Consider the following 24,926-nt stretch of genomic DNA (forward strand, 5'->3'; position numbering starts at 1 on the left):
ACATAGACTGCCTAAAATGTCATTTTTAAAGAGGAAAATTTAACATAAATATTGCTGGTAATGCAGAAAAAAGTCTGTGACATGTTCATGAAACAATTTGGCCCCAGTCAGAATAGGGGACTAACTAGTTCTAGGAACAAATATGGTGACCCACTACAAAGAATGCCGTCTGATACACTAATAGACACTGAAAAGATATCATGTGGGGAAATATTCAAGTGGATCGGCCATATTTGACCCTCAGACTATCTAGTCCCCTATTCTGAATGGGGCCCAAGTGCAGAATTCAGTCAGTTCTGTAATCAGAGAAGGACCTGGAGACCCCCAGGTCGGTGTACCTAATTACCGTCGACAACCGAGGACAACCGAACACAAGCACTAATTACCGTCCACACAACAGTCCACAAGCAATAAATACCACCCACAAGCGTCCTCCCATATGAAATAGTTGTAAAATCAACTAATAGTCAGAAATTTAACATAAGATGGTGCTAAAACGTATACGGCCCTGAAAGAGGTCACGGGTGCGGGGCTGTGGACGTTTTGAAAACAACGTAAAACGATTTTCACTTTTGTATAGGCCCTACTAGCCTTCCAAAATGTAAAAAAAGGGAAAACGCTCATTAGTTTATGAAATATAATAATAATTGTTATAGCTAGGTTGCCTTTAGATTAAATAAACATTAATCGTGACAGCCAAGCGTGCCGAAAACGGTCTCTGTACGTGTATAAGCTACATTAGTGCACTTTTAAAGGCAGTAACGCTTTTTAAACAGCTTTTATCCAAGTACAGTGACGCATTTTAATTTGATCTCAAAACCAAATTGGAGGGACAGTTGATTACAATTAACCAGTAGAAATATTATTGACAAATTCCAAGCTTTGTATAAAAAGATAAAAAAAGTCCCGAATTAAATGAAGACATTATCTAAGCAAAGATAACAGATGTTACCGCGAGTGAATATCACAGCAAGTAGAATTTCGCAGTTTATTTATATGGTCATTTAAGCATAAACATTTCACCGTCAAGTGCTGCCCTCTAGCGGAATATAATTAAAGTTTTGTGACCCAATTTTATCATGGCGTTGTCTGCTGGTAAGTGTAATTACCTTCGTAATGTAGTAACTATCGGTATCTTTTCAGAGTTCCAAATCAACATTTTTTGTACTTGAAAGAGGGAAGAAAATAACTCACGACTTGATTCATTATGTATTTTAACATTTTAAACTTCTAGTGAATATCGGGTAACTTGTGAAGTTACCAACGATGTCAAGTTCGTGACTGATTTCGATGGATGATTGAATGAATCAGACCGAGCCCTATTATTTGAGCGCTTCATGTAATAGCACTTTTTATATCATCTTATAAAGAAGGATATACGTTCTGTGTTAATGAAGGTTTTCATTTTGGTCCACACCTTCAGCAAATAGTGCACATTAATTCCACCTGTTAGCCAAAATTAAAGGGATAATAACTCTTCGTATGAGATCTATATTTCACAATAAAAACATTGTGAATAACTCATATAAATATAATATATTCTGTTTTACGACAAAAACAGCAGTTACAGCTATTATTCTGACATCTGAGCTTGTCTTCAGATTACGTGACCTCCATTGATGGCTATACTCTGTTATAATCTCTTAAGAGATTTTAACAAAAAACCAAACTTTGTAGAAAAAAAACAAGGACTAACTTTGAATGTAAAAATGGATTCATTAACCATTGGTAAGTATGGGAAAATTGTTGTTTACTCCAGGAAAATTCATTTTTTGGCCAAAACGAAGAGTTATTATCCCTTTAAAAGTTGTGCACAAACATCGGCATAGTCAACAAAGACAATCCGCGAAGCACACAGCTAGTTGCAAACATTTTAAACATAATGTGTATGGACAGAACATCACGTAATTCATAACACTGCTGTTTTAATATAAATTTTGAATGGTCTTGATATAGGTATTTTTAATGTCCCAGTTATATGCAGTGTTTTCTGGATTTCAAGTTCCTATTCTTGAGCCAAACAAGTACTTACTAGTATAGGTACTCAAAAGAATTTTGAATAGCTGTTCAAGAGTGGGTGTGGTCATGTCTGGTTATTTGTCCAGTACATATCAAGCTTTAAACTTATGATGATTTTTTTGCCCTAGCCACTTATCTATACAAGACTGGTCACTAGGGTTTAATTAATAAATTTTAAAGATAGTTATATCATTCAATCGTAATAGTTATATGGCCATTATTTTTATTTATTTATATATATATTTTTTTGCTGTGGTTTCATCTTATTTTATACTCTTACCTGCTTAGTAGAGATAAAGAAGAAAAGATGTAGATTGCATTTTATAAAGTTCACTTTGATGGCCATGTCTGAGACAGGCTGACTCACTCAGTCAGCTGTGGTACAGTTATGATTTAGAAAAAAATGTAAATTCAACAATAATTGATGATTGCCCTTTGGGTGCTTCTAACTCAATACTACTGTGGTTCATAATTGTTTTTGTTAAATACATGCATATTTCTTTCAATTAAAGATGGACTTTTAATGATTTAATTGGCATATCAGCAAAGTGGCAAGCACCTGTTGATATAACAGTCCCTGACAATAGTACTAGTAATTGTTATTCTGTGCAGATGACAATTAAAATTAAAACAAAAGGCTACATATAGTTATATGGTTATTGATTGTGGGATTTTATAAAGAAAGCAGGCTGCAACACTGTGTAAAAAAAAAAAAAAAGAAAAAAAGAAAAAAAACTTTTTTTGGAAAACTTTTCTTAGGCATTACAGTACTGCTAATATAGAACAGGATCTTTGTCTAAATGATCAACCTTCCTTTTTGATTTTTACACAAAACTGAACAAGTTAAAGTAAGTAAAAGGATAAATAGGAATTTATGAGACTGACTGTTCACAAATCAAGGAAATGAAATTAAACATTTTTCTCTTAACTCTAATTTAAATAAGATGTATACACCTTCAATTTTCTGTTATTATATGAGTACAGTTGTCAGAGGAAGATAGGGTAAATTGAAACAAAATATCCTTTCAACCCTCTCTATAATTTAACACGTGTTATTAAGTTAATTTCATATTTTAGACAGTTATAAATCCTTAATGATTAAATACTTTTTGGATTGGCTATCTTTATCATGCATGGGAATACTGTCTGATGAGTTATATCTTATCTGACATTACCAGTAAAGACCTAGAAGGTGAATTAATGGTGAGAATGCTACATCACACTTTTGGTACTTTTTTTGAATGCCAGAAGTAAACTTCATCTTATTCATATATGTTTTAATACCTTCATCACCATGCTTATGATCTCTGATTTTAATGCTTTAAATAAAGGGTAATTTTATTTTACAAAAAGAGAAAAAAGTGACTAAGTGACTCATTTTTATTTATATCAAATTAAATAATGCATTACACAGTTCAGTAGTTTACGTGCTTGCTTCCATTAATCCCTGTCGTATTATGTACATGTTAATCAAGATAAGACTGGTATTCAAGTATTAATCACCACAGTGATCTTGGCAGGTGAGATATAGTTTCCAGCCTGTGAGAAAAATGTTTTAGCTTCGGTTCTAATCTGCTGGTCCAATAGGGAAACTCAGTGGCCAGTAAAAGAACAAATTTACAGAACTTTACTGACCAGTGCAGTTTCATTGTTGTTGTCATTTTTTATAGAGCCAGTGTTTACCTGGCAGACTATGTTTAAACTTGGACCCATCATTTGCCCAAGGTTTATATAAGACCCGGAAGTTCCATTGTGTCCTGTAGTTATTTAGTGCAGGTGAGACAGTTGACCTCAGCAGAGTTATGACGTCACAGACAAGGTGATCAATCAATCAATCTATTGTCACTGGTCTAGACCATATTTTAATTACAACATGTCAAGCAAAGTTTTTTTTTGTAATATTTCACCTTTCATCATTTAGATTAAAACACTTCATTTAGAATCAAGAAAATAGTTTTCAGATTTTAACATCATGGGTTTAAAAAATAAAATGGGGCGTGTGAGATAATGTTAAATCCTATTGCCAGAGTTGCTTGATGAATTATTATAGATAACACTGTTTGTTTTGTGACTTGGGTTGTTATGTGGGCCAGCATTAAGTTGCCTGAGGCACATTCTATGGACTGTAGGTGCAGGTTTTTTAGATGTCAAAACAGTAATTGATCAAAATTATTCCAGTTCCAGAGGCACTGACCTTAGTGCAGAGGCAAGTCTCTTTTATTTAAGTACAGTACCATGTTATAATTAATTAGAGTGCGTTATCTACCCTAACAATTTTGTTGCCATTAATCACCTGTTGGCAGCTAGGCTGGATATTTAACCCTAGCTGTAGTCAAAAACAGGTGAGGCAGGGACCCTATAGCTTATTAGTACATGCTGTGGATGTTGCTTATCATTCAGTCTAGATTTCTTTATAGAAAATAGGTGAATGGATATGGAGATAAAATGTTTTACTTTAAAAAAATTTACTTAAGTGTTCAGATTAAGAACTTCATCATACAATTATATTAACTGATTAGATAATACAGTTTTTTGTCTCTTTAATTTAAACCTAAAACCCTAAATGCCTCTCTGGAAGAAAAAGATATGTGCATACAGATGACTGAAACACAGCTAACGAAAACTTTCTCATTTTCCTACAAAGGCGGGAGTGAACTTCTACAGGAGAAGGAAGAGAGGAGCATCTGAGTTCCTAACCTGAGTGGAATGTGTTCAGTTCAACATCAAACAGAGTCTCTTGTCCTGGAGAAAACTGTAGAACATAAAGATTGCATGTGAATTCTTTCTACTGTTGACTTCACTACCTGTGTGGAAGCTGTGTAACATACTCTAACATCATGGCACATTACTATGAGGATGGGAGGAGAAGAGGACATGATATACCCATGCATGCAGGTAGGTCTTTGCTGAAAACTAAGGCTGATGCGTGGGGTGTTGATATATACAAGTATCCACTTGTATTTCATACTGAACATGATCATGTTGCTAGAAACCGTTGACAATTAGCAGTGTTGAGATCAACTTATATGGATGCGTATCCATAACTTGTGACTGTTTTAATAGTACAAACATTTATAAATATTTTGCATACTCGTCCAAGGTTGATAAATTTCTGGGCTTGTGCTTTTTTGTCAGTTGTTTTGTTCATCTGTTTTATTTGTTATTAACATGATAAATCTTGCCATTTTTCCTGTGTGTTTAAATTGTGTTTTATTCATGATGATAATTCTAAGAGCAGTTTGATGTACTGAGTGTATGTTTTTTTTTCACTGTCAGGTAATTATTTCCTTTAAACGGGTGTTTTAGGTAACACCCTTGCATGATTCAGATAAAGTGCACACCATCTTTATGTAAAATAAGTCTGTGTTTGTCTTTTTTGAACTGAAGAGATGTTATTTCTGTGCTGTCATGACAGGTGACGTGGCTTTGTTCAACAGATCTCAAAGCCATGTTACTACTAGTAGGTAATACAACACAGCCAGGTAAATACAGGTGTGCTTGCAACCACTCCAGGTAATATAAGATTCCTGGAAAGTTAACTGTTGAAGCTGGCCAGTTAATCACTTCTTAGTGATCTGTGAAATGTACAGCAAGTGGCATTTAAGCATTATGATAGCTGTTTGAGTGCTTCCAATATAGTTCTGATGACAGATTTATTGATTACTTTCTACGGAAATGCTGTTTGTGTTGTAATGTTTTTCTCTGAGTATGATATATTTTTGTTTTACTACCTGATTGTTTCTTAATTGATCTGGGGTTGAATTTCTATATCATTTTACTTGTGTGTTTGATAAGAAATAATGTGTAGGCATGAGTTCAGTTATATCAGCCACAGGGGTGTGCAGAAAATAACAATGTACAGTACATAGCTTTTACTCATCAGTGTGCTTAGAACATTAGTCTACCATATGTTTAATGAAGCCTTGTAGAATTGATTGCCTTGATATTGTTGAATTGCCAAGTTGCCATTCTGTGGTGAAATATTTGCATTTAATGGGAAAGATGTCAGTACCGCAGGTGAAAGGCTATGCAAAATTCTATTTACTAGTTTGTTTATATCACTTGGAACCAACTATAATACATAAGAAAGACTTTATACTATTTAAAACATTTTCTAAATGTAATTAATAAGAAACAAATTCACTGGCTTTGTAGACAAAATATATCCTAAGTTTTTTTCCTCAATTTAGAGATGTTTTACTTTGGGTGAGTAAATGTGAGATATTTTCAAATTTGTTAGCTTTTGGTGATTTATAATTCATTTGTAAAAAGAAAATTGCTCATCCAGACAAAAGATATCCAAGAAAGTCATTGTCCCACCTGTTACAAACAATTAAAAACACCTGTTGTTCTGCTAATTAATTCATCTTGCAGGTTGCATACATGTAAGCCTATTATCATGTCTGCTGTTGGGTGGCTATATTTTATTGTTGTGATCCATCTGTGGCAAAGATGTTCCAATCTACTGGGCCTTCAGGACACTTTTGTCTAAGAATTCGCATGTATTGGCCCAAAGCAGAAACAGAGGCTGGCCACTAAAGAAATGAATTTTTTGTCTGTTTTTCTGGCACATCCTCAATTTTGCTGGTATGAGCTGCAGCAGTGTCAAAAATGCAGACTTGATGGTCTCTTCATTTCTTTATTGAGAAAAGTTTATGGAAAACAGAGAAAAGTTTATGAAAATATGTGATAAGCTTTGCACATAAATGTCATTCTGGCCTATTTATTACTCCTGCCAAATAGCCTACTTACAAAAAAAAAAAAAAAATTACAAGGCTGATTTTTTAAAATAACGTCACAGTATCTTTTGTTTTGTTTAACAAGAGTGAATTATCTCTATAGCCATTGTAGGTTGGGTTAGTGAAAGTCTAGGAAGCTTCCCAGCTTCCTGCTTTGGACCAACAGAAATAATTATTTGTCAGGAGTATTTTATACACAACTCAGTCAGCTACACAATAGGAAGTGCAATGTATTAGGACCTGGTGTAGGTTTTGTGTAACGAGTATATTAAATCACTTGGGACATAATGGGCTGGAGTGTAAATATGAGATGTGTCAGGTAAACTGTGATGCTGGAATGGAAGGCCAAGCATGAGTTCAGCAGGCTGTAGAAACATTTATGCACTAGAAACCATTGTAAAATGGCAGGGAAGGGGTTACCATACATTGAACTCCATAAAGGTATGCTATGTCTTAGGAAGTTCTGTCTGTGTCCTCTCCCTGTAAATGTCCATGCTGTGTTAGCATTTTGACAGACAGTACACTTTATTCTAAGCATTGATCAATATTTTACACTAAATTGATCAATAAAACTGAACTTCTGTCTACACATGGAGAAAGCTGGTCATTGTCAGCTTAGTGTTATTTCTGTGTTGAATAATATGCAAAAACATCAATTATGCAACTTTGGTTTATATTATAAAATGTGTAGCAAGATCGGATAAATGAACCAAGCTTGGGGTTATATTATTTTGATACTCATTATGCTTCATGTTTTAACCTTCATAATATTAAATCTAGGTGCTCACTACTCTGTCTTTGCACTCTGTTGTAAGGCTATGTGAACTTTAAACTAGCTGGGAGATTCAAGATTCAGTTCAGTTGACACGAAATTACCAGTATATGCATGTCATATGGATGAGATATCCAAATAAAGTGATTTTGAAGCCAACAAAATGCTGTAAATTGCTTTGTTGTTTCAGTTACGAATATTTTTATATTTTAATATGTTTTAAAAAACATGTATGGTAGCTCAGAATTTGAAACACAGGATATAATCAAACTGGCTTGAGTCTATTGTACTGACACAGTTTTTTCCTTATCTATGTAGTATTGGGTTTAGTTCACAGCATCTGTGTGTTGAAGTGTATGCCTCTATACATTAGTGCCCTACATAGTTATAGATCCATATCATTCTGCTGATTTTCATGGTTGAATGTACTAGTATTATTTAGAGGGGATGGAGAAGAATGGAAATAAAACTGGCAAAGAATGCAAGATTTCTTTTTAGATGTCAAAAATGAACATTTCTTATAAAGTATTTGCTCAATATTTATAGATATTTACTGAAGTTAACTTTTATGGACCATAAAGGGAATGCACCAGCAAAATGATTATGATTGTCTCATATTACAGTCTATGATATTGTGGTATGCAATTTTAAAATTTTAATGACGGGAGAATGTTTGGTAATGTCTGTATAAATTAACTCTGATCCTTTTACCCTGTAAAAGCTGTGACTTATTATGCATGTTCTAACACATTTCTTTTGGAAGTAATTTCACTTATAGATTTAGGCTTAGATTTGTGATAAAAAAGGTTAGAGTTTGAAAATTCTAGATAAAAGTTACAAAACTGTCCAGAGTTATCAAAGATTAACATTGTTATTTATATTTCTCAAAGTTTATTTACCAGCTTTTATTTATTTCATTTCATTTTTTTCTTTTTGTTCATCTTTAGTGAATTCCTCACACTATTATGATCACAATGTACATCCAAGTCAAGTCACTCTGGATGTGCCGGAGAGTTATCGCCCTGGCAGGAGGGGGTCTGATGCCCCTAGCTATAAGTCTTCAGATGATGGCATGGAGAGAGAGAGAGAAGAAGATATGGAGAGACAGAGGGAACTATTGATGAACTTACCTAGTGCACAACTAAGTCGTAAGTGTAACAATTTTGTATCTCAGGTTTGTCCTCTCTGTACTGCAAAGTTAATGTGAAAACTGTTGTAAAATGAAAATATTGCTGTTAATAAGGTGATTAGGAGGTGATCAGAATTTTAGTGATAAATGGATGGACAAAAAGAAAATAATTTAGTCAGAAGATAGAGAAGTATATTTTAGTTGAGAAAACTCAGAAACGAAGATTAATGTTTCAGAGCCAAAATATGGAAAGCATGGAATTATTAATGATTCAGATATTTTTTTTTTATAACTAGGAACCAGCATATGATTTGCAAACTCTTAAATTGCTTATAGGTCACTTCAAGTGTTATTTGACATGATTTGAAAATTAGCTATGTTAGTTATGTTATTTTTGGTTTGTTTATAACTACTAGTACACATATACTTGTAGTATTGAGGAGTGTAGCAATGTAATTCAGTCAGGTTAGATATTTATGTCAACCACATGTCATTGTAATTTCCTGTGACATTTGAAGCTATATTGGTACTTAAATAATAACCAAGATAATAGGCCGAGCCTTGTCTGTAGAAATATTAAACGACATTTGCCAGCATTCATAACTTGTCAGAGGGATTTGCTATTGTGGCATTTTTAGACCAAATGATGGAGGGGTACAAGGGCCACAGAACTCTGCGCAGAAAATCTTCTATGCGCCATCGTAAAAGGAGCCACCACATTCATCATGGAACGGTGCGTATGCATGGCAGCAATGTAGCACAAGAACTGGTGAGGGAGATAGAAAACAGTCCAGACTACATGGACGGTGATATGGACGAGGTGGAGGTCACAGAGCACCTCAGAGGGATGACCAGTGCTACCCTGGCCACTAAGAGACAAGTCAGGTAACAGAATTATAATGTTTTAACACCAATAAACAATGGACATGGAAAGAAAAGTTTGGTGTGATAAGTTTAACATTATATTGATAAATTATATGCTTCAGCCTTGTGACTCAGAGATTATTAGTTATGAAAATGATGATTTCTGCTGTGGCACGTAAATGCAGGGGCGGGTCCAGGATTATTTGAAGGGGGGTCTGGTTTTTAGGCCATGGATGCATAGCCAACCCTTGGGAACTCCGCAAAGCCAAATTCAAGTGTCAGAAGAGATGAAAAAATGTCTGGGAATGCAAATTTATATTGCACATTATTAAGATACTTTTCGCTCAGTTAAGAATATGATTTTTTTATCACTGTATGCCTTTGCTTTCTGTTAATTGCAAGTCAGGTACTCTAAAAGTTTATTGTCATTCATTTTTGGAAAATAACATTAAGTAATGATAAAAAAAAATATTATTTGCACTCAATATACAAGTTAACTCATTACATAGTGTGACAGGTATGATAATTTGAACTTACTATTGCATTTCATCTAGGCAAGATATTCAGAGGTCATCAGAAAAAAGAGTGGCCACACAAGGGGTTGGAGCATATAAAAGATTCAAATACAATTTGTCCATAGTAAGTGCTCAGTGGAAAAGTTAACTGCATCTCAGTTATCATATTTTATTGTACCACCAGCGTTAGCGCTGGCGGTACACATGGTTTCGGTCCCGTCCGGATCGTTCCGCCGGCTCCGCCGGCTCCGCCGGCTCCGTTGGCTCCGCCGGCTCCGCCGGACGGCTACCGTTACCGCTTCTCCTCCTAGACGGTAAGGGCCCCCATACCCATCTCATGGATTTAGGTCACCTATAATCTCAACTCGTTCCACGTAAAATTTGGGCTTTGTCGGTATTGGGGTCTGGGTGTGGCACTCATTGCAATGCACCCTTGTCTAAAAATGGCAAAATTAAATGCTTATTATCTACCCTACGGAAGGAGTTATGGGAAAAATTTCTATAGACGGCTTTCCAAAAGTCATATGTGTAGATTTCAAATATACCCTTGGATTTGACCTTTGACCTTTACTTCAAGGTCAAATGGGCCAAAATTTTCAAAAAAATGAAATTTTTTACGAAAAAATTTTTTTTTGCCCTGTTATTCAGAGACCACACAGACTTAACCAATAATATTATTGGAAAGTGTTACCCTTCAGGTCATCTTTCATCTCCATGAATTTGGGGTCAATCGGTGCATTTTCACGGGAGTAGTGGCCATAAGATACCGAAACTGAAAACTGTCTCTAATTCGGGAACCGTTAATGCTAGAGACCCATTCTTTTTTGCATTTTGTAGAGCATGTTAAGCCCAACACTGGAGGTGGTCTCGGTTTTTTTGTATTCCATACGGTTTTCGAGTTACGCTGTATCAAAAAGTACATATTGGTGGTAAAAGCAAAATGTACAGTACGGTAATGGATAATAAATTTTGAACTCTGGAAAAATAAAACATAAGGCTTGGCAAAGCAGACAACTTGTGTTCAAAAATGACATTATTTCATCAAATTTGAACTTCTGAAACTTCAGAGCACCTCCTATTTCAAGAATTTTGATCAAAATGACATTTTCTTTATTTTAATTAATTTTTTCTGTACGAAATTTAAGGCACATTATGGTAACTCCAAAATTATAACATTAAGTCCCTTATATCTCCAAAACTGGCAGAAATAGGTCCATAGTTACTATTGAAGTTGAATAGGAAGTCATATACTGGCAATCTTACTGTGACCTTGAAATTGACCTTTGACCTACTTTTCACCATGATCTGAACTTTGCAAATTTTGCTTCCCTTTTATCTCCAAAACTGGCAGAGATAGGTCCATAGTTACTATTGAACTTGAATAGGAAGTCATATACTGGCAATTATAATGTGATCTTAAAATTAATCTTTGACCTACTTTTCACCATGAATTGAACTTTGCAAATTTTGCTTTCCTTTTATCTCCAAAACTGGAAGAGATAGGTCCATAGTTACTATTGAACTTGAATAGGAAGTCATATACTGGCAATCTAAATGTGACCTTAAAATTGACCTTTGACCTACTTTTCACCATGAACTGAACTTTGCAAATTTTTCTTCCCTTTTATCTCCAAAACTGGCAGAGATAGGCCCATAGTTACTATTGAACTTGAATAAAAAGTCATATCCTGGTAATCTAAATATGACCTTAAAATTGACCTTTGACCTACTTTTCACCATGAACTGAATTTTGCAAATTTTGCTTTCCTTTTATCTCCAAAACTGGCAGAGATAGGTCCATAGTTACTATTAAACTTGAATAGGAAGTCATATACTGGCAATCTAAATGTGACCTTAAAATTGACCTTTGACCTACTTATAACCATGAACTGAACTTTGCAAATTTTGCTTCCCTTTTATCTCCAAAACTGGCAGAGATAGGTCCGTAGTTACTATTGAACTTGAATAGGAAGTCATATACTGGCAATCTATATGTGACCTTAAAATTGACCTTTGACCTACTTTTCACCATGAACTGAACTTTGCAAATTTTTCTTCCCTTTTATCTTCAAAACTGGCAGAGATAGGTCCATAGTTACTATTGAAGTTGAATAGGAAGTCATATACTGGCAATCTAAATGTGACCTTAAAATTGACCTTTGACCTACTTTACACCATGAACTGAATTTTGCAAATTTTACTTTCCTTTTATCTCCAAAACTGGCAGAGATAGGTCCGTAGTTACTATTGAACTTGAATAGGAAGTCATATACTGGCAATCTAAATGTGACCTTAAAATTGACCTTTGACCTACTTTTCACCATAATCTGAACTTTGCAAATTTTGCTTCCCTTTTATCTCCAAAACTGGCAGAGATAGGTCCATAGTTACTATTGAACTTGAATAGGAAGTCATATACTGGCAATCTAAATGTGACCTTAAAATTGACCTTTGACCTAATTTTCACCATGAACTGAACTTTGCAAATTTTGCTTTCCTTTTATCTCCAAAACTGGCAGAGATAGGTCCATAGTTACTATTGAACTTGAATAGGAAGTCATATACTGGCAATATAAATGTGACATTAAAATTGACCTTTGACCTACTTTTCACCATAAACTGAACTTTGCAAATTTTGCTTCCCTTTTATCTCCAAAACTGGCAGAGATAGGTCCATAGTTACTATTGAACTTGAATAGGAAGTCATATACTGGCAATCTAAATGTGACCTTAAAATTGACCTTTGACCTACTTTTCACCATGAACTGAACTTTGCAAATTTTGTTTTCCTTTTATCTCCAAAACTGGCAGAGATAGGTCCATAGCTACTATTGAACTTGAATAGAAAGTCATATACTGGCAATCTAAATGTGACCTTGGAATTGACCTTTGACCTACTTTTCACCATGAACTGAATTTTGCAAAATTTGCTTTCCTTTTATCTTCAAAACTGACAGAGATATGTCCATAGTTACTATTGAACTTGAATAGGAAGTCCTATACTGGCAATCTAAGTGTGACCTTGAAATTGACCTTTGACCTACTTCTTATCATGAACTGAACTCTGCTAATTTCTTTCTCTTTTAACTTCAAACTTGACAGAGATAGGTCCATAGTTACTCTTGAACTTGAATAGGAAGTCATATACTGGCAATTTACTGTGACCTTGAAATTGACCCTTGACCTACCTTACGAAGAACTTAAATTTGATTGTACCATATATATATATTTTGCAATAGTTTAAAAATTCTTGTTGATTGCATTTTTACAGCTTGTCAAGCACAAAACTGGTGGCTGTGTCCCTTATTTTGTGTATGTGGGGGTCTATACGAATGCGCTTGCTCCAGCTGGTGGTACAATATTCGGAGGCGGTATCGCCTCTCTGATCCTCTAGTTTGAAATGTAAGAAGTAGATTTAACCTATGTGCCATGGAAAATATTAACTTGAAATATGGGTTAATATGAAATGTTTTTTTAAATTTATTATTCTTATTATTTTTTTAAAAAGAAATTGCAAAAATATATTCAAAGTCTATATTATGAGTAAATTGATTTAACAGCATTACTAATATTACTATTGCTTTCATTTGTTATATAACTACCTAGTATGCTTCCTTCTAGCAATACAGTCACTTCAAACAGAAACTTGCTGACATCAGGTATTCCTTAAGGTTCTGGCATGGGCACCTGAAGAAGATAGAGGGTCATTTTGGAACCGGTGTCACGTCATACTTCAGGTTCCTCAAGTGGCTGTTTATCATCAACATCCCTGTGTTCCTGTTATCCTTCTTTTTCATTGTACTACCTGAGATGCTTTTCAGGTAAAAAATAATCCTCACATATTGTAGCTTATTCTTGTGCATTGTGTAAAATTACTTTTTGTTTTCATTTACTTGTTGACTAATTTTGAAGTTTTACTAAGGTGTAATTGACTTAATTTAATATATGATTGCTCAATGCACAAAATAACAATATATAGATTTTGTCTTCTTTTCTTTTAAAGCATAGAGCAGGGGACCATACTGCCAAATGTCACTTTTAATGTAACAGACTTACTGACTGGAGGGGTAAGTCTTGCATCAAAAACATTGCATCAAAATATATCCATCAACTTGCTGGTGATACAGCAAAATTAACTTTGCCTTCTTTAGATTTGGTGTCTGTATGATCTGCAGTACATTTTGATGAGATATATTGTTTGGAGGCTCATTTTACTCTGTCTTGTAAGTCATATTCTTTGCTGTCATTTTGAACAGCAGACAATATGAAATTTGAATGGGAATTTTTTTATCCAGGGCTGGCTGAGTGAAACTTTGCTGTATTATGGGTTTTACACAAATGAGAGCATTGAACTCCACCTCAGCAAAGGTCACTACTACAACATGCAGCATGCTTACCTCTTCACTTCTGCTGCTTATTACATCTGCAGTCTAATTCTTGTCATGATTAGGTAAGTTTTCTCTTGATTGTTTTGATAACTTACAAGTTTTCCCTTCATTTTTGTGATGACATATAAGTTTTCCCATGATTCTTGTAATGATCAGGTACAAAGTTTTTCATTGATTCTTGCCATGACTGGGTATTTTTCCATTTATTTTTGCCATAGTTGTAGGAAGGTATCACTATATGTTCATTTCATTTCAGTACATGCATTGTATGATGATTGAAAATGCATGTATATTTTAACAAAAATGGATCACATAGCATGAAATAGTAATAATAATAATAATGTTCATTTGCAACTGACAGTTGGATGAACAATAATATAAATTGTTAAATGCGCTAAATTAGAAAATAATTAATGTAATTGTTAATTTACAGTGTTGAGATAAAATAAAACGTAAAAAATGCCTTAATATTAAGATTCATTTAAAAATCACTATAAGTTAGGTCATTTTTTAAAGAATTCCGTGCCCATGTTGTGAATGAATTCAAGAACCAGAAGTTGAGTTTATTTCTCTTTGTTTCTAGCCTTTCTAAGTCATACAAGATAAACTACATCCAGGGTAGTGGTGAATTCAGCTTTTACTATGTGAGCAAAGTGTTCTGTGGCTGGGACTATGGGATCACTGATAAAGATGCAGGAAATCTCAAGCATAAAGCACTATACAATGAACTTCAGGTGAGGTATTTATGCCAATCATCTGCTTCTGATTGAATAGAAATGCAATTTACATGATGTAAACTGTTTCAAGCTCATTTGTAACCATTAATATTAATGCTACACTTTGCCAATATGCTGAAAACATATTTCACCTCATCGGTTACTTATAATTTTACAACCATCCGTCTTCTGTGGACATGTGGTCATTTCGACATAATAGTGAAAGTTATTTTCATATAAATAATTGTTTTGAATTTACATATAAATTTTTAGGAGTATCTAGCAGGCTATCATGAGGAGAAAAATCTGACATGTCAGCAGCGGTGTGGCTGGTTCAGCCTGCGGGTCTTCACCAACCTAATAGTGCTGGGGATGATAGGGGGCGCTGGCTATGTGATATGGTACATTTCAGAGACGCAGTCTGTCCGGGTAGGTGCTTGTGATTTGTGGAGAGAGTAGATGGTTGGATGTCTGTGTTTAACTAAATACAAATGTTCTGTTGGGGTCTGGCTTACTGCATTATTGCAGACAGGCCTACAGTTTTTCAAAATTTAAGGGACCTTTTTCTAAGACCACTTATGGTATATACTCCCCTGTTTTACTTTGTGTATAAAATGTTTTTAAAAAATCATTATATTCATTTCAGACAAATATCCCTGTGCTGAGCTCTCTTGCCATGCCTCTTTGTGTGTCTTCAATCAACTTGCTCTTCCCCTTTGCCTTCTCTGTCATTAGCTCATTTGAGAGGTACAGCAAACCCAAGTATGAACTCTACATCACTATGGCAAGGTGAGATTTGTTCTTGAGTAACCCAAATGATATATGGTTTGTTTGTCTGGGGTTGGCTTGGTTCATGTTTGGTGTGTTAGAACTCATTCAACAGAATCAAACTTATATACAGATCAGTTAGTGTAACAATTGAGATATTGCCTTTAAATATTTTATTTAATACATGCAAGAACAATATGATTGATATATGTGGAAGGAGTGAACTCTGTACTCACACAATTTCATCTGATATGAACTGTTTGATTAATTAAAGATTATTTTTGAAAAAGAGTGATCACAAATGCACAATGTTAATGAAATGCATGTATGACTAATTCTGTTGAACAGGACAATCCTACTGAAAGGCACCACCCTGGCAGTGTTGATCTATTTCTGGTTCAATGATGTGGATTGCAACTTAAATTCAGATGAAAAACAATCAAAGAGTCACACATGTGAACAGGTGAGGACATTCCACCTTTATTATTCTGTGCTAGATAAAGCATTATTTTGTCTCTTCTCTAGGCCTATTGAATATAAAATCCCATCTTAGCATTGTTGAAACTCTTCAATATGCAACTAATTGACAGATTGAAATCTTTTGATTAATTGTTTTACAACGTGAGATTTGGAAGTAGAAAAGATGGAAGGAAAAGGGCAGCATTACATATGTTTTGATTGCTTCAGGCTCCAGTCTTTCTCCTCACATTGTCAGTAGGTATCATACCAAGCAGTGAATGCATAGTCAAGCTTGGGTCATTTGTATATGGTTATAAGGGATTATTATATTTATGAAACCCTGGGAGACCTGTTTAAAATGTGTCATATTTATAGGATCATGTTACGGGCAGTAGACACCTTGCATGTTGTTTTAATTGATACAACGTGGTGATAGGTGATGCTGGTTTTTACTGATGGTATGCATGGATGATATTTATGATTTATAATATGATTTTTCATTAGTGGAAAAGGAATATAACTATTGACTCAGAGGTAAAATTGATTATACTTAGCTGGGAAAATATTGAAATTTTGATCTTTGAATATTGAGTTCACATGACACATTCATGGTTATTTACTCACAGGTTCAATATTGAATCTCCATTATTTTTATTGTTGCATAGTTAATTTATGAAACTATTGCAGTTAATATTTGATAGATAACAGAGTTTTTCCATTAACAATTCCCAGTATTTAATCATAACTTTTTGCTTTACTAATAGAGGTGGCTGAGAGAAATAAGGGCCATTTGACAATCCTGGGTAGAAACAACCTTAATGAGTTACTGTGTTAGTTATTTAAGTTAAGATAGTGCATGTAATTTAAATTATCATCATATAGGAAAAAGGATGGTTTTGTCATGGTAACAAGTCATATGATAAACTTAATTACATAGATACATAATTTCTAACCATTACCATTTCATATTTTCTCTTAGTAATATTATTTCATTCAACTGCACTAACAATTGTAAAAATCTTTTAATATGAGTAAAAGTATGAAATATGTAATACTCTGAGAGTGATTTCTTTTATGTGTACTCTCCCTTCATAAAATATTTCTACTATGAAACTCATTTGTTTACAATTCTAATAAAATTATTCATTGCTCTCTGACTTTTTTTTATAAAGTTTTGTCTTGATTTAATACTTGTACATATAACATGCCCCTTGCTCGTCTTCTAAACTAACACTTGCAAAATTATTTTGATAATTTAGTTTAAATAATTTAATATTTGGATTTCTACAATGCAGGTCCATTGTTTTTATTTTCAGTGTTGGGAGACATTTATGGGAGAACAAATCTACATGCTTGTGTTGGTGGACTTTGTCTTTGTACTCTTGATCACTTTCTTTTCTGAGTTCATCAGAAGGTAATGTTCAACAGAATGTCTTTAATACTTTTTTTTTTTTGTAACCATAAAATGATTGTTAAGTAAAAGTGTAGACTGTATTTGCAGATGATAATTTGCAGATGATTGTATTTTCATTTTTTTTATCAAGTTGATCTTGACATTTATTTATTATTTATTTTTGGAATTATGTACTCTATTTATAGAAGTTTTCAAAGTGAAACAATAGCCAGCTTTATCCATTTTACATTACATCTGCAAATTGTTTCAGTCTATTTTCTGTTCAGATCATTTCAAATTCCTGCGAAGCAGTATATTGACTATTCATGTGTTTTAACACTTCTTATAACTTAAACATTCACCTGCTTTCAGAATCATGTCCCAGTTTTGCTGCAAGTCACTAGGGCATCCCGAGTTCAACATTGGGAGAAACACCCTGAATCTGATCTACTCTCAGGCTTTGGTCTGGTATGTATGCTCCTTGTTATAATAATAATAATACCACACTCCATGTTCATTTAGCACTGTGTACAATATAAAGAGTAAAATGGAACTTCCTAAAACATTGTGATTTTTGTACACCTGTGAAAAGGGCATTAATATCGGTGACAATTTATGAAGAGTAGTAGATTGAAGGTGCACGTAAGCTAGTAGACTTGTCAAGATAGTGCCTCTAAACCCCACCCAATGCCCCTTTTAGTATCAAATAGTAGTATTCTAAAGAAATACCACAGGGTTTCATTTTATTTCCTGTTGTTTCATTACAACCCAGATGAATAAATAAGTCAATTTTACGACCAAAAAGTGCAAATCAGTTGAAGAAAGCAAAGATTTAAAACTTTTTTTCAGCTCACCAAGTGATTAATATGTGTTCTTTTTGGATTTGTGCATATTGATTGAGTTGTTTAAAAACTAGTAGTAGTAATTTGTGTGGCTTATAGGGAATGTGCACAGCCGTGCTCTCACTTGTTATCTTAAACAATGTAGCTAAATAAACTTGTCTCTGAAATATTTTTATTTCTTCCCATGCATATTTTCAGGCTTGGCTCCTTTTACAGTCCCCTGTTGCCTGTGATCCAACTAATCAAATTGTTTATAACATTTTATGTCAAAAGAGTAAGTGCTCTGAGAATTGATGGTAGTGAAAATAAATTTCTTCAATAGAGCCTGATAAAACAAAATATAATACCAATTATACTGTAACTAAGGATTCCTGTATGTAGTTATTTATTATTTTTATTGTAAGTATTAATATTACATTTAATATAAAGATATTTAAAAAGCACCAGCTCTGTGAACAGTGGAAATCAGTTGCTTTGCTACAGTATATGCAGAGGTATCTCAGCTGTGTTTAACCTATCTATATCCACAGTTCTTTTATACAGTTATATTATATGCAAAGTGGCTCTGTAAGATACAACTCATGCATGTTTTACTGTGCTCTATCCAGGTGAGTGTTATCCAGAACTGTGTCCCTTCCCTTAAACCCTGGAGAGCTGCCAGAGCACACACCACCTTCCTCATCCTGCTGCTGCTGGCCTTCTTTGTGACTGTAGTGGCAGTAGTATACAGTATTGTGTTGTGAGTATTGGCTCAAAACTGTGCTGTTTCACTGTTATATCAGTATTGTGTTGAAGGTATCATTATAAGCTGAATATTGTGTTGGATCACTGCTATATCTGTATTGTATAGTATCACTGTTATATCAGTACTGAGTTGCAAGTATCACTCTTATATCAGTATTGCATCATAATAATCACTGCTATCTTAGTAACATGCAAAATTGTCAAGTATTACTATTGCCACCCTGTGTGTAAATTTTGTCATTGTAATATGTGTTGAATACAGAATTGTATATAGCATTGTGATATGAGTGGATTGCGTTATTGTATTTTGAATATCAGTGCTTTCTTACTGATATACGGTATTGTATTTCACTTGTCACTGTTGTGCAAGTTACATATAGTATTGAAATGCTTTCCATTTAGAGTGTATCTTACATAACTGTTGTACCTTTTTGAGTGCAAAATGTTTGCATACACTTAAAAGTAATAAACCTGACTGAATGATCAGCACTTAAGTATATTCTCCTGCAAAACCAACAGTCACTTTTAATTAGATTGTTTTATTCAGCAACAGTCCTGTCATATATCCTGATCAGATGCACAGCATCAAGTTTTGAATTTGATAAATCCACAGGGACTGCGAGCAAAATTAACTGCAGACCATTATAAATACTTGAATCATTATATAATACATATTTACAAATTCTATTCTTTTTATTACAATCTCAGTATCAAACCCTCTGAAACATGTGGGCCATATCGAGGTATGAATGAATCATATGAAGTGGTAACTGAGATGATAACTGCTTGGCAGGTTAAGGTATCAGGACTTGGTGATGCCATTGCATTTATCACTTCTCCAGGCTTTGTAGCAGGAATTATCACTGTTTTATCGTGAGTATGGCCATTTAAATCATTTTATTACCACTGTTAAGACAAATCAATGTCATCAGTGAATGGTTAGGATTTATGGCAGACATTAATACACTTTAAAGTGTGGTCATTATTATTGTGGTAATTGTGGACATTTATTCAGTCTATTTCTGATGGAGTTAGGTGATGAAAATTGTCTCTGAATGTCTTGGGAGTTTTGGAGAATGTTACAATGTAACACTTACAAAATTACAGCTTTTGATTTTCTTCCCAGAATTTTTGTGTACTACACACATGAGGTGACAGTTGGTCACAAGGCAATGGTGGAACTTATGAAAAGACAACTTCAGATGGTAATTTATTTTTGATTTATCAAGAAATTTATTAGCAAAAGTAGTTTTTCCTATTAATAAGCAGTAAATGACTCAGTTGTGCCTAAATTAAAACAGTGCAGCAGAACTAGCAGTTTTAAGACAAAGCAGTACTTCAGGTCAAGCATTTTAATAAATAATGGCAAGTTTTTTGGCACTGATTAGATTTAAGCAAGGTAAAAAAGCTTAAGGATGGGTTTTGAATTTCACAGTTCAATTAGCACATAAAAGGTGCCAATTTCATTTTCAGCATTTTGATTTATCTATATTAATGAATGCAGTACATTAAATCCAATATCTTGCTCTGTTCGTTTATCTTTTTCAATTGATTTTAAAGGTTAAAATCATTGTTTTCTCCATCATCAGGAGGGCAGGGACAAGGTGTTCCTGCTGAAGATGCTTCAAGATGTCAACAAGAAGGCACCAGCAGCCGAGCAGGTGAACAGAAGAGTTCAGACACTTAACCAAGATCTGGATAATTCCAGTGTGGGTCTTCCCATGTCTCCAGGTATACTGCTGTTAACCACCGGTACCCCTTCATTGTCTGACAGAATTTTGAAATGATTTGCTTATATCTGCTGTATATATATAGATCTTTGTTGTTTGAATTTCAATACAAACACTTTTTTATATGAATTTATATGAGGGAAAATATTTTCTTTTGACTCTCATTTGTGATTATCACTTATTAAGAACAAGAAGTTAATCTTACTGGTGCTTTCTTTGTCAGGAGGAAGAACATTTGCCAAAGTAGAGTCTGCTGCCAAAGATGCGAAGAAAATGGATTCTCCAGCTATGAACAAAAAGGGCAAAAAGTACCTTGCAACCCAAGAGCAGGAAGATGTAGGTTCAGGGGCTGATAGCCCCAGTAGGCGACGTAAAGACATCATGTCTGGCCCTGCACAGGGCACATCCCCTGAGTCCCGACATGGTCAGCGCCCTTATACTGAACTGTGGGTGCCTGGGTCATCATCTAACAACAATGCCACTCCCTCCAAGGCTGGTCCTGACAGGAGGGAAGAGATGTTTAACCCTTCCTATGAGGAACGCTCTCCCAGAAATGAAAGGAAGAATGACCCTGATTCCAGATACAGGCAAGATCCAGTCAGAGGAGGATCACATCAGAGCATGGAACCCAGGGGGGTGGGGCATGACCCCAGAGGTATGGGACATGTTCCCCAAGGGATGAGGCCACACCCTGGACAGGACCCCAGGGGAATGGAACCTTATCCTGGACAGGACCCCAGAGGAATGGGAATGCACCCTGGACAGGACCCCAGAGGAATGGGACCATACCCTGGACAGGATCCAAGAGGAGTGGGAATGCACCCTGGACAGGACCCCAGAGGAATGGGACCATACCCTGGACAGGACCCCAGGGGAATGGCACCTTACCCTGGACAGGACCCCAGAGGAATGGGAATGCACCCTGGACAGGACCCCAGAGGAATGGGACCATATCCTGGACAGGACCCCAGAGGAATGGGACCATACCCTGTGCAGGACCCCAGGGGAATGGGACCGTACCCTGGGCAGGACCCTAGGGGGATGGAACCATACCCTGGGCAGGACCCCAGGGGCATGGGGCCTCTTCCAGGACATGGCCAGAGAAGGAAAAGCAAAGACAATGCTGGGAAGAAAAACAAGAGAAAATGAAAGTTCAGAATTACGTAGGTGCACTATAGACTTATGCAAGAATTCCAAATATATGCTAAAATGCACTCATTCTAATGTATTGGTTGTGTATCCAAAAATATATGCACTAAAGTCTTAATAAACCTACATATCTGTGGGAGCATTCATGATGGTAAAATAATAGAAGCTTTAAAGTAAAGCTTGACATGCAGCATGTGTGCAGAAATTAATTATACCAACAAGGGCTGAAATGCGAATATGTGATTTGATACGTACTTTTGAATTATGCCAAATCCATGAAGCTGAGAAGTTTTATTCCCAGTAAATTATTAGAAAATATGTTTTGTTGACTCATGAGTACTAATTCACCTGGCAAAAAGTATAATTTTAATGCAGATTTGTTAAATGAAGTGCCTTAGTATTTTAATAAAAAGTAATAAATAATTAACAAACTAGTTTTTAACTAAATGTCAGCCATTTAAATATCATATGTGCAACAATAGCTTAGGTGTTTGTTTTTAATGACAGACAGGTGTTTTTATAATCTTATTAATCATTAAAATTTTTCGTGATTAAAACTATTTTAACATTGAGTTCAGATGCATTTTAATACCTCTGTCTGAAACATTATTTGTAAATATGAATTCCAGGAGTAACTGAATTGGATGCTATAACTTGGGTATTCATACATGGAAATGTAAATTCCATATGATAAGTAGCTAATGTGAGTTGGCTTTTATTCCTCGAATAATGGAAGTTAGTGGTTTGTTCCTCCAATACAGTTGCCTTCCGTACAGACTTATTTCAGTTTATCATGTAGCCAAAATACTATGTATTTTCACATTTTATTTTCTATTTTGTTAAATTTAGATTCAAACTTAAATACCAAAACTTGGTAGGTTCAAGTAGAGAGAGAACTGTGTTATCATTGGACAATCAAAACTGTACAACCAAATTGGTCATTATGTACATATCAATTATGTTATGGTTGTGTGGAATTAATGTGAAAAGTAACATTGTTTTTGTGATATCAACATTAATTTATGTTCGTAAATGTTCAATTTTTAGTATTTTAGAAACTGTCAATACACCATATGTGACAGTGGATGTCTTCCAAAGTTACAATCCTTGCAGCAGTGGCTGTCTCTCAGGCTAGTATAAATCATTTGTGATCTAAATACTAATGCAACAAAACTGGTACATGACTAATAATAAGGCAAGCAGAAGTGCATTAAGAATATTCTAGCATTCCTTTATTGTGGGAGATCTCTGGATTACCATCACATTATGTGATGGAATGATTTCAATGCCCACTTGGCAAAACTTGTATGTACAAATATAGAGCTGTTGGTTTCACTATTTATCTATCATTTTCTTCCAAATTATTTTGTCATTACATTAATATTAAATATATTTTGAGAATCCAGATGTACTAATCCAGGCTCTGGCAGGGAACTGCTGATGTAGGTTGTGTTATCTTTACTCGTTCATATTTTGCAATCACACTTTCTTACCAAATAAAGTTAATAGTTAATTGTGAATATTGCTTTTGGTTTAATTTCTCTGAATCTGATCGCTGTCTAAGCCCATCGGCTGTTTCACAATCAGGGTGAACAATTAAATGTGGTTAATGTTACAAGTGTCTGATAAATTAACAATTGGAGATTGCTGATAGACTAATATCAAAGACACTGTTCATAGGAGCAAAATAAAAAAAGAATTATAATAATCGGATCACAATTTACAAAAATATAGCCAATTACGTGTTCAAAAAGTACCTATTTTTAGCTGTTACGGTGGGTCATTTGCAATTAAGGTCATAAAGATGATGCACTAGCTCTTTATGTCAATGATTTATGGTGAATATGATATTGGTATGTAATTCCCACAACATCTGTCTTCTCTTCTAGCAGGTACATCCAAAGATGGACCTGCTAGAAAAAAAATATTTTAACCATTTTGAAGAAACGGGCTTTGGTACACGTTTTACTTATTTTTGTTAATGCAATGAAAAACATATTTGATAAGTCCAAATATTACTTTGAAATCACCTACGTGATGATAAGATGAATTTACCATGTTATGACTTAAACATAATAAAGGAGTTGTGCATATGTAACCATTGTTGTTAATGCTATGGTATTTATAATCATGAGCCCCTTTGTGTCTCCTACTTTTTGTAGTGTCCGTACCCCCCCCCCCCCCATCTGTTTTATTTTTGTTATGTTTTCTTTTTAATTGTTTCTCAAACACTGGCATTTTTAATAAGTGACTTTAAACTCCCATCCGCCTGAGGCTCTGCACATTTTCTGTATTTCCACATAAGCAGTTGTATTGGTATTTATGTCTTTAAACATTATGTTAATATTATTTTATGCACTGTCATCATTTTTCAAATATTGGGACTTTCATCATGTAGTTTGAACTCTCATGGTCTTGAAACTAATCTTATTGAAGGGGTGGATTGAGACCATCCTCTGGGTCTTCCGGAAGACGGTCAGATTTTAAAGTTTATATTGATGGGTATCTATTTTTTTCTGTTGGAAGACCGTCAAAATGGAGGATGGATCAACAAAGATACTTTGGAATACTTTTAGGGAATATCTCTGTTATTGATCATGTTACCTGTTGTGCATGATTAAAATTCAGTCTTGACTGACTGTGCATCATAAGCATTATTTATTATTGCATCAAAATTGACAAAATGACCTATTTTGCAT

At 34.6% G+C, this 24,926-nt stretch overlaps 1 protein-coding gene across 7 annotated transcripts; it reads left to right on the top strand.

Moving 5' to 3' along the window:
• The first annotated feature begins 943 nt into the window (after positions 1-943).
• Positions 944-23,747, top strand: LOC106172414 (transmembrane channel-like protein 7). Of its 7 annotated transcripts, XM_087004044.1 has the most exons (23): positions 1,078-1,095; positions 3,690-3,795; positions 4,198-4,225; positions 4,664-4,914; positions 8,478-8,678; positions 9,298-9,544; positions 10,078-10,162; positions 13,660-13,859; positions 14,042-14,105; positions 14,334-14,488; positions 15,010-15,160; positions 15,416-15,571; positions 15,789-15,931; positions 16,259-16,373; positions 16,598-16,624; positions 17,686-17,783; positions 18,135-18,230; positions 18,803-18,878; positions 19,213-19,343; positions 20,057-20,221; positions 20,475-20,553; positions 20,938-21,079; positions 21,302-23,747. In XM_087004044.1, the coding sequence occupies exons 4-23, from the start codon at positions 4,857-4,859 to the stop codon at positions 22,225-22,227; spliced, it is 3,315 nt and encodes a 1,104-aa protein (XP_086860170.1). In that variant the 5' UTR covers positions 1,078-1,095; positions 3,690-3,795; positions 4,198-4,225; positions 4,664-4,856; the 3' UTR covers positions 22,228-23,747. The 7 variants fall into 7 exon arrangements, with proteins under 7 accessions (XP_086860167.1, XP_086860169.1, XP_086860170.1 ...); XM_087004043.1 differs by lacking the exon at positions 4,198-4,225 and having other exon boundaries at positions 1,068-1,095; XM_087004041.1 differs by lacking the exons at positions 3,690-3,795; positions 4,198-4,225 and having other exon boundaries at positions 944-1,095.
• The last annotated feature ends 1,179 nt before the right edge of the window (positions 23,748-24,926 follow it).

The sequence above is a fragment of the Lingula anatina genome, chromosome 2 (genome assembly GCF_051362555.1).
Source record: "Lingula anatina isolate TDL-2025a chromosome 2, LinAna3.0, whole genome shotgun sequence".
NCBI classification, from domain to species: domain Eukaryota; kingdom Metazoa; phylum Brachiopoda; class Lingulata; order Lingulida; family Lingulidae; genus Lingula; species Lingula anatina.

Coding starts and splice junctions, on each gene's coding strand:
- LOC106172414 (XM_087004041.1), top strand. CDS start 4,857: ATGGCACATTACTATGAGGATGGGAGGAGAAGAGGACATGATATACCC. Junction 9,545..10,077: donor GCCACTAAGAGACAAGTCAG/GTAACAGAATTA, acceptor CATTTCATCTAG/GCAAGATATTCAGAGGTCAT. Junction 15,932..16,258: donor CTCTACATCACTATGGCAAG/GTGAGATTTGTT, acceptor TCTGTTGAACAG/GACAATCCTACTGAAAGGCA.